This window comes from Chiroxiphia lanceolata, chromosome 1 (assembly GCF_009829145.1).
Source record: "Chiroxiphia lanceolata isolate bChiLan1 chromosome 1, bChiLan1.pri, whole genome shotgun sequence".
Taxonomy (NCBI): domain Eukaryota; kingdom Metazoa; phylum Chordata; class Aves; order Passeriformes; family Pipridae; genus Chiroxiphia; species Chiroxiphia lanceolata.
Window position 1 is genome coordinate 95,343,001 of NC_045637.1, and position 16,644 is coordinate 95,359,644.

The 16,644-nt window shown below is 37.4% G+C and overlaps 1 protein-coding gene across 1 annotated transcript in view; it reads right to left on the bottom strand.

Moving 5' to 3' along the window:
• The window catches only part of DCDC2 (doublecortin domain containing 2), a 54,002-nt gene that overhangs the window by 18,061 nt on the left and 19,297 nt on the right, over positions 1 to 16,644 (bottom strand). The window contains exons 3-7 of the mRNA XM_032711746.1: positions 15,835 to 15,911; positions 15,587 to 15,718; positions 10,673 to 10,819; positions 9,578 to 9,632; positions 6,663 to 6,858 (exon numbers count right to left, since the gene is read on the bottom strand). Of these exons, the coding sequence (XP_032567637.1) occupies positions 6,663 to 6,858; positions 9,578 to 9,632; positions 10,673 to 10,819; positions 15,587 to 15,718; positions 15,835 to 15,911 (607 nt within the window). The remainder of the gene's footprint in view (positions 1 to 6,662; positions 6,859 to 9,577; positions 9,633 to 10,672; positions 10,820 to 15,586; positions 15,719 to 15,834; positions 15,912 to 16,644) is intronic.

Consider the following 16,644-nt stretch of genomic DNA (forward strand, 5'->3'; position numbering starts at 1 on the left):
TATGGGCTTATATTGCAATCTCTATTGCAGCAGAAATAAGTGGTGTATCTTACTGAAAATTCCCAGCACTTCCATTAGAAGGAACATTTACTACTTCTCCAAACAGTTCATACAATACTGTAGATTAAACATGCTCCTCTTGTATGAGCTAGCTCTGACTTTCTTGTGCCTCATACTACCTGAGAACTGACCACAGACGGGGCATGGCAACACTGGGGCAGAAGAGCTCTGAAAGGGGTAAGAAAGGAAGGTGCATCCAAGCCTTACATTCAAGCCATGACACATTCTACCCTTTTGCTTCAAGTTGAGTAGAGTATGATGGTAGCAAGGGATTCAAGGGTACTTTGAGCTCCAAAATGTCTCCCCACAGCTTTGCTGACAAGTATAAATCAGAGGATTTATTTCGGTTAGGTTCTCAGTTCTCCATGCCACAGCAAGTGCTGCTTCTGTCAAGAGGCCAAGCAAAATATTATTGAAAGTCTCCTGATCTTCTGGGGGAATATTTTTCCATGGTGTCCAGACAACCAGAAGATACTGGGTTTTTTTCATGTTTTCCCAGTCACTGTGTGAAAACAAACTGTCTTGAGCCAAAAATCAGCACTGTTTTTTATACCCTACACGAAGAGAACTTAGGCAACCTAAAGAAAAATTTCCCATTATTTCTAATTATTTTAAAATAGGGTCATTGTCAGTAATTTGGGAAAAAAGGGGGAAAAAAACCTGTAAAAGGGCAAAATAACAGATCACAAGAGGGAAATGCCCGAAAGATTTTGATTAGAAACATTTCACCTGTTACACGTTACTGGTTATCTCAATACACAGACGTTCAGTGGATTGTGCAGTCAATCAATTCAGCATGTACCGAATGAAGCCATGAATTGGAGCATGTATAACTTATCAAACCTTGGCTAAAGTACAAAGATCATTTTCTGTCTGATGCCATTCAGTACTTCAGCTGGAATCTTTTTTCTACACTTTGGTAAACAAGAAGGTTATATGACTTTATTAAATACTAACTGATTTATACATTAAACTAACTCATAAGAAACATGTATTTTTAAAATAATTAAGCATAGCAATTAATGGCTTTTATATAAGATCCTTTTCTAAAAGAAATTAACTGTAAAACATTTACTCCAGTACAAATTACAACATTATACAGATATTAAAGCATTTCAAATTTTAAACTGATTGAAGTTCAGTAATAGAAATAAAAAAATCATTGTAATAATAGTCTGCCCTGAATATTTTGTGGAAATCTGAGGCATTTACTAACTGCAAGCCCTGTTTGTAAGTAGGGAAGTTAATGTTACTATAAAAAAATAATGTGACTTACAACAGAGGCTGCCTCATAAAAATAGCAAGGCAAATTAAAAACAAAATGTAAAAAAGAAAAAAGTCACTCATTAAATTGAATAGTTTGCTATGAGGAATAGGGAGGATGTGTGTTTATGCCTGTGTACAACATAATCTTATATTCTGGGGTTTTGTGGGGGTTTTTTTGTTTGGTTTTTTTTAATTCAAAAGTATCACTTTTGTACAAGGCCCATTTCCAACAAAAATCCACTGCCTTCATGGTAGCTTTGCATGTGACTTCTATCACCAAAAAGCAATGGAATTGAAAAGCAACTAGTAGCAATATACATAAGAGATTGTTGAGAATATTAAAAAATACATGTTTTTCTTCACCTGATACTACTGCAGCCTCAAGCTTCTAAGCAATTAAATACTCTGTTCAGAAAATACTGAATTCCTAATACAATTTCACACCATTATAGAACACTGACATATGACTACCTCAACAGAAACTGCAAAAGGGGCTTCTAGGGGTTGCCCTTGTATGCAGCAGTCTTGAGCAAAGGAAAAGCTGCAAAAACTAAGTCATCTTTTCACATCAACACCTACAAAAATAAAGGACTGACTGTCATAATACAATGGTTTTTTAATTCCTTCTCCCTACTTTGGTCATTCATCTCATTTATTCTCCATGTTCCTAAGCATCTAATTTATTAATTTATTTAAATTACAGACCATTAAGACCACTTGCATTTTGAAATTAACAAAGCAGTCCTTGTTCAGCCACATCTTTTTTAATTCCATGCCTATTCCATAACACAGCCTTCTCTTGGGTACAGCTGGGTCCTGAGGGCTGAACCATCACGAAACAAATGCACAAGCCCTGAAATGTCTGCCCTGGTCGTCATTCCAAACCAAGCATCACTATACTTACACACCCTCCTTCAGGGAGTTAAGCAACATGGTTTTCCTGCTGACAAGTATATATTTGCCCATTTTACAAAGTATTCACTTCACTAAAAGCAAACCCAAAGAAATTCACCGTGTGCTCAAAGAAAAAGGCTGCAAGGTTTACCATCACCCTAGCTCCCCACTGGAGTAAGTAAACTCTGGCTACTATAATTCAGCACTGCAACAATACACACTAACAGCAATAAGGGTTCTCATTTCTTGCTATAGATTGCCATTTTGCCTCCTACTACACAGGTCCTGTTAAAATCTGTGCAAAGAAGACGATCTCTCTTTCTTCAACACCTTTTTTTTGTCCGCTTTGACAACACAGCAGTAATATGGTCTATGTTTTAACTAGAGAGAGGTTTTTTAATCCTAGAAGTTTTCAGCAGGAAAACATGAACAACAGAAGTTTTAGCTCACAATGCACAGTTCACATTTGGTGGCCCAGGTTTGTACTCTGGCAAGTCCATAATTTTACTGAAAGCAATTCAGAGCAAGAGTGTTGCCATACCTGATGTTCTGTGCAGCTTTACCTTTAAATATGGGTTGGCATTTTTCTTCTTTTTTTTTAGGTAATAACAAAACCAAGAAATTGAAATGACTGCTAACTTCTAAGTTCTAGACCTCATAATACCCAAAAATAGATCTGAAAAACTGTGGAGTGACTCAGCTTATGTCCAGTATATGACTTACAAATCACAGTGAAAACAAACTTTACAGCCTATGATCTCTAGAACTTGTTCTATGCTTTGTGTGGGGAGTTACTTCCCAAGCCATGAGACCACAACTAAACCATTGTATTTGAATGGAATAGGCTTTAAAAGAGGGTACTACACTCCAAGAATTTTCTGCTACACTCCTGAATTTCCTATTCAGCTTCCTAGGTATACTCTTTACAGGATGCTACTCAAGCAAAAAATTAATAGGTCTGAGGTTTTATGGTGGTTCGTTTGGGTTTTTTTAAACGTTAAACCAAGCTGCTGATAATTAGATGTACCTTTGGTGTCACTTTCATAAACACAAATTCTGCTGAACCAGCTGCACTAGTCTAAGCTCTAAACCTCACATTTTTAGTTTCAATTACTATTAAATACGATATATTCCATGTTTCGAAGGTTTCTACCAGTGAATGAGAACCCAATCATAGCATTAATAGTATGCCTTATATGTTACAAAAACCAAAGCATCAGCTCACAGTCTACTGGATTTGCCCTAAGAAATGGTGAATTTAAATCTTGCACAAAGAGCTTGCAACTCTAAGAAATTCTTTAATCATCTTGATTTAAGAGGATTATGACACATCAGTTGTAATATGAATGGCATGCTGGTGAACTTCTCAGTGCATAAAAAAAGTAAATTCAAAGTACATACACAGTTAGCCCAACTAAACTCAGTTGGAAGATTAAGTTAAGCTTTAAATACACTATATGCCTAATTCTTCAGATGTTAATACCCAGGAAACAATCACTTTCAAACAGTCTAGCACTCAAAAGAGAGAAGATTCCACATAACTGCTAAATTGGCAGGGAAAAGGACAGCAAAGAATACAGGATACATTCTTTATTATGAATATTTTCTCTTTATCTATTTTCATACACCCCAAAATGTGCATGTGTCCCTGTGCAGTTTATTGGCTTCAGATTAAAAGAAATTAATCCCTTATCAGTGACAGCCAAATGCAGCCAACTAAAATGTCAAAAGTCTTTTTCACTGTCCATCAGTAAAAAATAAAATAATAATTAAAAAAATAATTCCTAAGACGGTGATAAGTGCCTCCCTTACCCAATCCAAAGTCTTTGAATTTGAAGGAGTTGTTTGGAATAAATCTGCAAATCAAACTGAGGAACTGCAACAAGCCTTCAGAATAGACAGTGGAGCTGTATTAATCAAAACAGTACTTGGGAGCCATCATTATCACTGTGTTACTGGAGTTGGCTTCTAGTTTTCCACTTCAGAATAAGACTCCTTACTCTAAAATGAACCTGAAAATGTCATAATTCAAGGCAGCAATTACATGTATGATACATCCAATACTTCAGCATCTGGTCTAAACCACATTTCTAATTTCATTGTCAACTGAGAGAACAGGCATCTCCAGACACACTTGTCTCTTCTTGACAGATGGAGCCCAGAAGCCCAGCTTGAATTAATCCTCTAAACCTCATACTGAGGGAGGTAGACAAGATGCATCTCACCCTCAACAAGTTTACAGTATCAGGCAGGATCTGAAAGTGTACCACAGTCAAGAAACTTTTAGGATTTACTGCATCTTTCTTGTTGCCACAGGGAAACAGATTGAAACAGCCTCTCCAAATAAACAGCCTTTTCTGAATGTCTGTTCATGCCTTCTGAATGGACATGGCAAAGGTGAGGCCAAGTACACTACAGCTGGAGTCTTTGCAAATAAGCATCTTGTAGACATTGCTATGTAGAGTTCGAATGCTATCAGCCTGAGGAGCACTTTGGCTAACATCCAGTAACACAGACAGACAAGAGAAGTGCTTGTGCCTGCTCCTGCTTTTCCTCTTCACCCTGCAAGGGCAAAGCTACATCTTGGCATTTCGGGGCAAAGGAAGTAAGAGGACAAAAGCACCACTTGCACAGTTCCCTCTCAATTTCTGTTCCTCTAAAACGTGTATCTGAAGCAGTCTTCAAAAGGCACAAGCAAACTAGGAAGAAAGCTGAATGCTCCTTTCTGCTAACTGAATCTAGCTAAAATACTACACCTAAAACTGTATGGTACTAGTTGCCTGCCTAAGTGGGAAGCTGCACCTCCAGGTGAAACAAAAGGGTCTTAATTCAAAATAAAACACCCCATTACCAGCTTTTAAGGTATTTTCATCATCCACTTAAGTCCCACTAGTCACACAATCACTGCATCTCACCAAAAGACAAGGTGACAAACCAGGACAGAGCAAGGGAGATACCCTGTTGACAGGGAGACATTTCAGGGCACTAAAAGCACACACAAGAAGGGGAAGAGCTTGTATAGCCTATATTCTGCCCTTTCAAGCTGGACTGGATGTTAACGCAGGTCTTCAGTATATGAAGAAGTACTGAAAACAACAGGTGAAGCAGTACACTCAGAGAAGTACCCTTCATCTGCCCTTTGGATCCTAACATATTGTCCTAGTGGTATAAGCTCCTTTCATACCCAAAGGGGAGCATGATGGGTCCTCAGCATACATGTAAATAAAGTATATAAGCACAGGATAAATACAAACATGCACACAGCATGTCTGGCTGCCAGTGTAAGCCATGGCCACTTATTTGTATTCTGAAACCCAGAGGTTCAGTATCTTTAAGCATTAACTTCAATTAAGCATTTTTTGTCAAGAATTAAACAACAGTTCTATAGTTTTTAACAAGTTTGCCTGTTGGCTTTCTTTCCTTTTAGCTTGTTCTTGTTCCACAGTTGCAGCACATCATTCATATTAACTCGTAAGGAATACTTAAAATGCTTAAAATGTAAAAAAAACAACATTCTTTGCTCTGTTGAGTTCTCATCACACTTCCATTATTTTAATACAAAGTTAAAATACTCAATTTAATACTCAAATTTACAAAAGTGCTGACTCAAATTTTACAACTCGTGATTCTAGACAAAGGTACAAAACCGTGCTGTTGGATGACATATACTGAAGTTTTAGACAACAAATTGTTATTGTACACTTTATTATTAAAATTTAGACGGCAGTGAGAAGAAATTTCTTCTGACTGATACTAACTGGTCTGTATTACAGACATCTAGAAGTATTACTAATGAGCAAGAATAGCCATCCCAGCATGGCAACAGTGAGGCGCCAGACTTCTAGCCCTTAAAAAAAAAAATGGGGGTGAAGGCGAATATCACACCAAAAGATAAGAAAAACAATGTACAAAACTAAATTTGTACATTGCTGTCACTGCTGTCACAGCACAGTGGGGGGCAAATTCTGAAAGGGCCAGTAGCAGCTCTGCTGTATGACTAGTGTCAGTAGTTATTCACTAACTGGAGTTTGTGTTTGCATTATTCCCCCAGGGTCCAGTCATTTTGTTACACAGAGCAAGACAGCTAAACAGGGATCATCAGGGACAGCAAGGTGTCCTTGGAGAAGACCAGTTCCTTTTCTTCTCCTTCTTGCAGGGCAGAACAGTGGGAAAACAACCAAAATATGGTTTTTATTTTGCTTTGCCAAAAGCATAAAGATAGAACCATATCAGCTTAACTTGCAAGGTATACTAAAAATCACACACAGCCTCCTATGGTATGTAAATGAAGCCAGAAATGTAGCAGTTAATCACAGGTGCATTTCCTAAGCAGAAAGAACTTTTGCAATTTCAGTTGACCACAGTAAATAGACAATTCAAGAGCTATGTAACATATTATTCTACTATTTCACTGTTTTAACTGAAGATATCTCAATACTGACCATTATATTGAAGGACTCCTGTGGAGGCTGTTTCTGTCTGTTTTACTCCTGTAGAGTTGTTAGGAAAGTGTCGTCTGGACACAGAATTCTCTGGATTCTGGCTTTTTTTGTTTTTCCCTTTGGGAAGATGAGGTGGGGAACAGTTTTCTCCCTGGTCACTGGATCCAGCAGTAGATTTAGATTGCAGATCACTTCCCTGAAAAGAACTGTACATAACTATCACTGATGCAAATTGCAAAGTTTATTTTTTTAATTTAAATAAGGACTGACATGAGGTATTAAAGAAGCATATTAATTAAACAAGCAGTACATTCAAGTTATATCTTAAATTATTCAGAAAAGCATAACTATCTTATCAACTTACTGTATGATTGGACTGATTAAATTCTTCTTAACAACTCCCAGGAGAAAATATTTATTAGAAGAAAATAATGCTTCATTTAATGAAAAGAATGAATATATGCATGCATGCATACTATGTACAGCTATATGTCCTCCACATATGTGGAAAGTCACAAGATATAACGTATCCAAGTTGTTAATAAGTCATTGTCTGTTTAAATGAGACATGGGCGTTATTTTAAGTGTCAAGAGAAGCTGGAGGAGAATCACAGTCTTTTTGTGGCAATAACACTGACTGCCAAGTAGACACTAAGAAAGGGGTTTGTGCACACCTCACCTCTGAATCATCTTCAAGGACATCAGCCAGTTCCCCTGCTTCCACTGTGCTCTTCTAGAAACAGAACCAGAAACCTGGTCCTTATTTTTACAGCTTTGATGCATGTATGATCCTGGGTGTTCTAGCCAGGGATTTTATTATTTATACACATTTTTTCATCAGTCTAGATCTGTTCACAATCAACATCAGAAAAAACTGAACTGTATATAGCAGCCCTTTAGGGTGCTGTTTGTATTGTTCTAGGCTGTGTAAAGACTTTACCAACTGAACACCCTCATCATTGCCCCTCAGAAGTTTCTTTCTAATCCAGCTCTGTCAAAACACTCCATATAACAACAAAACACTCAAGCAGGTAAGGCAGAAAACCTTGTCGATACCTGGAACAGTTCACCTTATCACAGACTTATCTGAATGACAAAAGATCAGTATATTCTACTTCATTGTTTCACTTAGTGTAGCTGCATGAGCAATTCATGCCATTTTAGAAACTGCACACCAGAAAGGCCTTTCATTCTGCAATGGTCATAGACAATTCCTTTCACCTCAGTGCTAAAGTTAAGAGGTGACAGTATACAGAATTAAAATCTTTCAGAAAAATAAGTCCTGAACAAAATCCCACATTTCTTTAAAAATTCTGCATACATTACTACATGTTTATGTGATTCTTCTAGTTTTCACATAATCAGTAGAAATCAGTTCTATCAAAAATATCTTCCTTAAATACCATCTTGCTTTTACCATCTAATCTACCATTTATCTACCAATACCATCTAAATCTACCACTTATCCTTTCTCTATAAAGAGAAACGAGTACATGGCAACATTCAAATCTCTTCAGATTCAAAGTGCTACTGCCAAGCAATAATATTAAAGAAGTGTAGACATCAAATTGAAGCAAACAATTGCATGATTCATACCAGTTCAAGTGCTGCATTAGATATTTAAGAGCAGTAGTACATATTCCTGTTTCCTTAAGTTTTGACACTTTTTATCAAGTGTCAATCCCAATGCAATAGAATTGAATATTAAATAAATTTCTGTACCTGTTGTTAAGCAATAGAAGAGGCAAGAAGCTAGAACTGTTAATAAGTTGTTTTTACAAATTCAAAGCTCACATTTTAAAACCAAACAACACTTGAAAGTATGTTTTTTACTGAAGTTTTATCTTCTACTGAATTCCAACAGAATGGAACAGACACTGATATATTTTATTGCTTATTTCTTTTTAGTGGCTCCAGGGATTTTTGTTTGTTTGTTTTGTAAACAATGAATGGACATGATCAACTACCACGATTTTAATGAGAGACTGTGAGTCTGACTCCCTGCTGTCTTATACTTGTACAGTAAATTGCACTTGCACAGAATTGGTGGAAACAGATACTTATATTCTCTTTTGGCTCTGTTTTAAATTCACAGAGGACCCTTGTTGTAGTAAGGTGAGGGTCAGTCTCTTCTCCCAATGAACTAGCAACAGGACAAAAGGAAATTGCCTCAAGCTGCACCAGGAGAGGTTCAGGTTGGACATAAGAAAATATTTCTTTACTGAAAGGATGATCAAGCACTGGAACAGGCTGCCCAAGGAAGTGGTGGAGTCACCATTCCTGGAAGAGCTCAAGAAAGAACTGGACGTGGTACTTAGTGCTGTGGTTTAGTCGATGTGGTGCTGATCGGTCAAAGGTTGGACTTGATGATCTTGGAGGTCTTTTCCAACCCTTATTGATTCTATGACTCATTTTGCACAAACAAAAATAGCTATACAGGATACAAAGCAGTGGAGGATGAAGCTCTGTATTTAATGGTTACCTAAGAAAAAACACGCCAGATTGGAGGCCGGTTTAGGGCCTTATTCAGACTCAGAATGCAATAACAAGATTTTCTGCAAGATGTTTTGTAAAAGGTTCTGTGTTTTTCCTCTAGGTGTATAACTCGAATAAATAAATAAATAAATAAATACACAAATATATCTGGTCATGTTTATAGGAAAGACCTCAAGGTAGTAGCTGATCTTTGCTATTCAAGGTTTTATTAAAAAAAAAAAGGGAGCCATTATTGCAATAATATTTTCTCTGATTTCTTTAGTGTAATTGACACTGCATATAGCTACAGATTCATCAAGCTTTAATAAGCACACCACCAGGTGGCTCCAGATCTTTTTCTTTACAGATTTAATTAAAACTCAAAGGACAGGGATTTTCCATTTTCCAGAATTCAGCAAAATTAGACACTTGATACTTACGCTGCCTTTAGACTTTCGAGTTCCCACAACTGGAGGTAGTACAGAGGCTTTGGAACTGCAGAAATAAGCCATATCTTAGAACTGTGTACACTATCACCATCATAGACACTATGTATCAATAATCATATCAGGTAACACCAAGATGGCTATGTGACAAAACTAATTGTTTTTTTCATTGCATGTTTTTACTAAGAATCACTCATTCTTGTTCACTAGACTACTATGCCTAACCATTAACTTATTCACACAAGTGCATTACATTTCCCCACAATGCATATTTTATATACCATGAATTTATAGAGCAGTATTCAGTGAATTACTATGTGAATGCTCCTTACAACTATTGCAATGAAAAGTTCCAGCAATTTCAACAAAACTGTTTACATAATTGATGAACATGCCTTTTCACTATCCTAAATTCATTAGTTGCAAATGCTGTTTCCCAAAGTACTTTTGAGTTATTCACACTGTCGACTAGTTGCTCACTAAAAAAAAAAGAAATATACATTATACTCTAGTTCATCTGTAGAATTTGAGTAAATTCTCCGAACTACCCCAGTTTATGGGACAAAGTTCCATTCTTTACATTTATTTCAAAGAAATGGCTCCCAATTTTCATGTTTTCCAAAGATATGAAAAGCATAAGTTTCTCCTAACAGACACGCAGTTTACAACTCTATTAAGTCACTGTTCTAGCCTACAAAAAATAGACCCAAACATAAAGCAATCTCAAGGGAGTACATATTCCACAAAACATTACTAAGCAAAAGTATATATAAACTGCTTTAGCGGCACCTAGTCTCATTCAGTTGTGCTCTTTTTTTTTTTCAGGAAAAAAATAAATTAAGCCAAGTCAAAATAATCCTTTCTCTGACACCAATTTTGTGATACGTGATCACGGAACATTTATGAGATGAATTAGTCCTCTGAATTTCTATTTTTGCTTTTGTTTTTGTTATCTCAGCTTTCCCAGAAGTTGCCAATAAGGTTTTGCATCCATACTAACTCACTCATCTTTTGCACTTTGCTGCACTTCGTAAACAAATTGACACACACAAACACACAAGAAATATATCGCACACTTTTAGAACTTACCCCTGTGGTCTTCTCATTGTAGATTTGCTAAACAGCAGATCACCATATGGCAACTTCTTAAACTTTTCCCTACCCACTGCAACATAAATTTGCCCATTCTCCAGCTCTGACCCATTCTGAACAAGTTTTCCATCTGAAGTGTAAAGTCTGAAAAATATGAAAATGCTTAATTTGAATTTCCAGCTATGAAACCCAATAAAGTACAGTGCCTGCCATGCAATGGTCAGAAGCTACCAAAAAAAAAAAAAAAAAAAGCACCCCCAAAACCAAGGAAAAATAGAGCAAAATAATTATTTAATCACAGTTTATATAAAACTAATGATGTATGAAGTGGTATGATAGGTGAAATACTCTCAGAATTTCTAAAATGAAATAAATGACCTTGTACTTATAAGGTCTTCAGTGCCTTTCCCCTGATACCTTGGAATGTATCTATTCCATGAGTTCCTGACCATCCCTCATACCAAGTTCCACCCTCCATCTTTGCTCTGGGCACCCTAGGAAGAACAGGGCATTCACACCTGAAAACCAAGGACCTGTTCACCTAATACAGAACAAAGAGATAATATGGCCCTTATATTGTATTGATCAGAAGGTTGGAAAACAGCTGTACCTGGTGGGGTAAGGCTGGAAGTAGCAGGCAATACAGCACTACACTATAACAAGAAGCTGTGTCTCTTAGGCACCTAGCAATAATAATATGTCTATTATGCCAGGTAGATTTTTACCACAATGATTGCTGTTTGAGAAGAAAAAAAGTATCAAGGATTGGCAGGGAGAGATGGGTGGGGGCAGGTGGCAACACATTATTTACTTCATTGTGGAGTTTGTGATTTGATTTAAGGATGGTCAAAACAATAAGTAAAGAGGGAACATTCAATAATAAATTAGCTCTTTCCTATGAAGCATATTCCAAAACTCAACAATATTTATATTTAATTTAATCAACAATAACAGCTTTCATTTAAGTCTTACATGTAGGAATATTGAATGGCTGTCTTAGATGCCTTTCTAGAAGCCTTCTACAGGAGCTACTATATGTGTTAGTCATAAATTTCAACACAGTGCAAGGAGACATAAAATGATATATACACCTATACAATAAACATTTTGGGAAGAATAGCAAGAGCCTGCCCTGAGTACACCCCTGACCTATAACGTGCAAAACATTTATGTTTAATAGAGAAAAAACTGTTTCAGTTGATACATATGGTGGCATAACCTTGAATAAACATAGAAAAAAAACATGCAATTTACAGAACCGGGAATCACACAATATCTGAGGTTGAATAAGAGCTCTGGATACCACCAAGTCCACCCACTCTATGCAGAGCAAGAGCAACTAAAGTAGGTTGCTCTGGACTGTGTCCAGATGTTTTTTGAATACCTGCAAGGATAGAGACTCTACAGCCTCTCTGGGCAACATTTTCCAGTATCTGATGACCCTTACAGCAAATATTTCTTTTTTTCTGTGCAGGAATTTCCTGTACTTGAGTTTGTGCCTATTGCCTCTTGTCCTGTCACTGAGCACCACTGAGAAGAGCCTGGCTCCGACTTCTTCACTCATTCCCACCAGGCATTTATACACATTTAAAAGATTTCCCTGAGACTTTACCTCAGGACGCAGAGTGCCAGCTCTCCTCACATGACAAGTATCTTCAACCCCTTCATCTTCATGGCCCTTTGCTGCACTTGCTCCAGTGTGTCCATGTCTTTTTTTATATTAACCTCATGAAAGTATCCTAATGATATGTTTCTCCTGCCACTGAGAGGTATGGAAGCACCTAGGGTTTCTAAATGCAAAGACTGAAAGTTCTGGATGGTGAAACTGCAGTTTTTAAAAATATTGATCACATTGCTTCTTCCTTCTGAAGAGGTATGCTAACTCTGAAGCACCCCATTTGTATCACTCAAATTTACTTTATAGTGTAAACATTTCACAGGCATGCCAGCAATTCAAAGAGCAATTTATGTTTCCCTACCACACAGTCAACATCAGTTACACACAAACAATGAAAACAGAATAAGCAATCTGAAAACCAGCAAGAAGCCTACTTCTGAATTAGTCTCACAGTGTTCTGCTAGATTGCATTTTGCTTTGGAGAACTCAGGGGAAAAAACAGCAAATCAGTGTACTACAGTTTAAGAATTGCTTATACATCTGCAGGTATATAGGGGTATATACAAACATGACTGTGGGTTTTTGATAGTCAGCAACTGGAAGGTCATGAAGCTCAACAGCTGGGATCCCTTGCTAGAGATCACAAAATTGAAAGAGGAATTGGAAAGGAGAGAACAATTTGCAGTCTTTGGAGATGGCTCCTCTCAAGTGTGAGGGAAACGTATCCATTCAAGGAAGATCTAATGAGCTCCCCAAGAAAGTGGACCACTGCAGATGAAGGTATCAAGTACTTGACAGAATTAGCAGTGCTGGAAATCATCTATAGTAACCTAAGAAGGGATGACTACCCCAAAGATCCAGAGGATGTTCCTTGCACAATGGTCATGTGGAGGAAGGTGGGTCAAAGCACCCCTGCATCATATTCCACCAGCCTAGTAACAATATATTACTCAAAGATGGATCCACCTGTAGAGGTGATGTCCTCCTGGCCATCAAGGTGCCTCATGTCGATGTTCACATGCCCAAAAGTTGTGCAACTGAAGAACACCAAAACAATAAGCAGGTGGATAAGGCTGCCAAGATTGGAATAGCCCAGGTAGACTTGGACTGGGAGCCCGATGGGCTCATGAAACATCAGGACATCTAGGAAGAGATGCAACATACAGATGGGCTCATGATCACGGGGTGGATCTGACTATGGAGGCCATCACACAGGTTATTCATGAATGTGAAATGTGTGCGGCAATTAAGCGAGCCCTGCGAGTAGAATCTCCCTGGAATAGAGGGCGGTGGCTGGGTTCCCAATATGGTGAGGCCTGGCAAACTGACTACATTGGACCAGTGCCACGAACATGCCAAGGCAAGAGCTACATACTCACCATGGTGGAAGCAACAACTGGTTGGCTGGAAACATATCCTGTAAACCAGGCCACTGTTCAAAACACCATCTTAGGTCTGCCCATCAGATTGCTGTACCTCATCCCCATGCATGATCTGGCAAGCAGAAAAGCTGCTTTCTCATTGTCTTCTCTCTCATAGTTCTTCCTTACATCCCTATTCAGATGGGGGTGATCAATAATTTCTTTTTTAAAAAGCCACATGTGAAACTGCCTAAGACTTGGCAGCTTTGCAAGCCTTTTAATAACATGGAAAAGAAAAACTTCCATATACATAATGCAGGTTCTCATAAGTCCACTTATCCTTCTTTAAAGAGAAATCATATCTTCCCAGCATCAGTGGTCTTACCAGACCTCCCCTAACACTAACATAATTTCAATAAGCCTCAACAACTAATGTGTAACTTATTAGAGAACAGCGATCACTTAACTAACGTATTTAATATGTATTTCTAGTATTTTAAGGAAAAGAAAATGAAAACTGAGTTAATAGAAAACCAGCAAAGGGAAAACATTAAATAATTCAAAATGTCATGTAGATTATCTTATTTTTAAAGGGTTAAAACTGAGTACTGAAAGGAGCTTCTCGAAAGAAATCCTAGTTATATATTGAATGCTTTCATGTACATGAGTTTCACCAAAGAGTGACACCAATGAACAATAATAAAATGAAAGATTTTTAAATTGTAAACTACCTGAGTGCAGAAAGAATTGATATCATGTAAAGGGCTGCTGTTGCTTTGTTCAGTTCTGAGTTACACCAGCTGAGAATCAGACCCAGAAAGCTGCAACAGGTGTAGGTTTACTATACTGCAAGTAAAAGTGCTACTTGGAGCAAAGAAATGCAGCGCTAAGAGAAAGAACTAGATAAGAGCTAATAGTTCACTGATAGCATTACCTTTATCTTTTCTCACCTGTATCAGCTCTGGGAAAGCAATCAGAAGAACTGAAAGACTACCTTATCTTCACTGATTTGAGAAAGCTTTTGCAAACTTAGCCTCAGACATTGCATAAGCTTTGAAGAATGATTTTCCACAAAAGACCCTTTCCCACCTGAGGAACAGATTTCTGTAATGTGCTCTGCATGGGGCAGCACTGGAATGTCAGCAATTTGCTTGTATACACTTTGGCAGCCCACTTACACTGCAATGTTTCTCATGGACATCACATATATCATTTTGCTCTAAAACTTGTAACAATCACCGAATACCATTTTAGATAACTTATTTTACATTGTAAAAGCCTTAAGGGACTTATCTATCCAACAGGTCACCTCCTATTCCTGAGGTACCACAACAATTCAGAACAGATGAGATACTGGAACTGGCAAACTCCCAGCTACAACTTTAGCCTTGGCTTTTATTAGGGGGCTGAGCAGACTGAGTATAAAGCACATCCTAGTCTTAGCCCAGGTACACAAAACCCAAAGAATCCATAATGTTTTTCTTGAAATTGTTTAATCCAATTAATTTAAAGAACTGTCAAAATTAAAAGGTAACACAGAGTGCATGTATCTCGCATTCCAAACATCTTCACCAACTTTACCGTGCTCATTTATTTTATTATAATATGTAGCTTAATTATTAGTACTAAATATATTGCATTATTATTGTATTATTACAGGCCTGCTAACTAAATATTTAATTAATAAATATTAATAGGAAATAACAGTTGAAACAAATTCAGGTTATTCTTTTTTTAAATAGCAGTTGAAATGAAACCTGAAGGTTATTTGGAGTTAATCTATTTCCACCTTGTGGCTTTTCGATGTATTTTAATTTTCTTATAGTGGAATTTCCCATGAAGTAGGAATAATCCACTATATCTACCCATGGAGTCTTAAAAACATATCTAGGTGTATTAAATGTAATTTGCAAATATTCAGCTTCCTGATACCTGTGAACAGCTCCACTTCTGAGGGTAACTTTTCCTGTAACCATTTCAAGAATATGATCCCAGTGATTCAGTGTTTTCCTGGGAATGAGGAGGCGCACTGCAGGGCTAATAAGGTCTCCATTAGCAACCAGGCTGAAACAAAGTAAAGTAAAATAAATTGGAGGAGCATTTTAAACAAAACTCACCTGAAATGAACACACCACCACCACCTCTGAAATGGCAGTTCACTAACTGAAAATGCTACTTACAAAATAGTGTAGGGCTCCTGGAGTGGTTTTCGAAACCGTGCTGACACAGTGATTCTACTGTGAGTAACGGGCTTGACCTGCAAGAACAAAAGAGGATTAGAAATTACTCAGTCATAAAATGTTTGCCCTGACCATCATCACCAAGTGGGACAGCATGTCTGCAGAAAAAAGTTCCTGTCTTCAAAACATGCATTTTATTCTAGTGCAGCTTCACCTTCTGCAGAGCATACATAATTACTGCTGCAGGTTTAGGTACATGATGAATAACAACCACAGCACAGCACACCACAGTGCACCATGGCATAACATGTATTTTTCACTGAGAGGTCAGAATTGTATGGACATCTTCGGTGACTTCTCAGCTGTTGTCTTAGAGACCCCAAGAAATACTCCCAAACACTGTTCTTGCTCTCTTAGTCCTTACTGCTTATAACTGTGGTGCAGGCAATTAAACTATCTTCTCTTTTTAACAGTAAATGCCATATCTAAATCTCTCTGCTATTATGATAAGTACTTTTGCTCTTGTACAGGTCTTTACATCCAAATCCATCGGTAATTTATAAAGGTTGCTGAACACTCTGCTCATTTTACGGCAATGACTCAAAAGTGAGGTGAACCGCAGAATTTTAGCCGTCAGAACAAGACACAGACTACTTAATTCCCAAGCATTATTCCCTGTACTCTTTTGAACAGACACTGCATTGAGATCAACATTAATGTCAGAACAGAAAGTTTAAAAAAAATAAAAGAATAACCAAATCATTAGGAAGATTTTTTTAATTCTTTATCAAATCAAAATAAGGTGTTAAA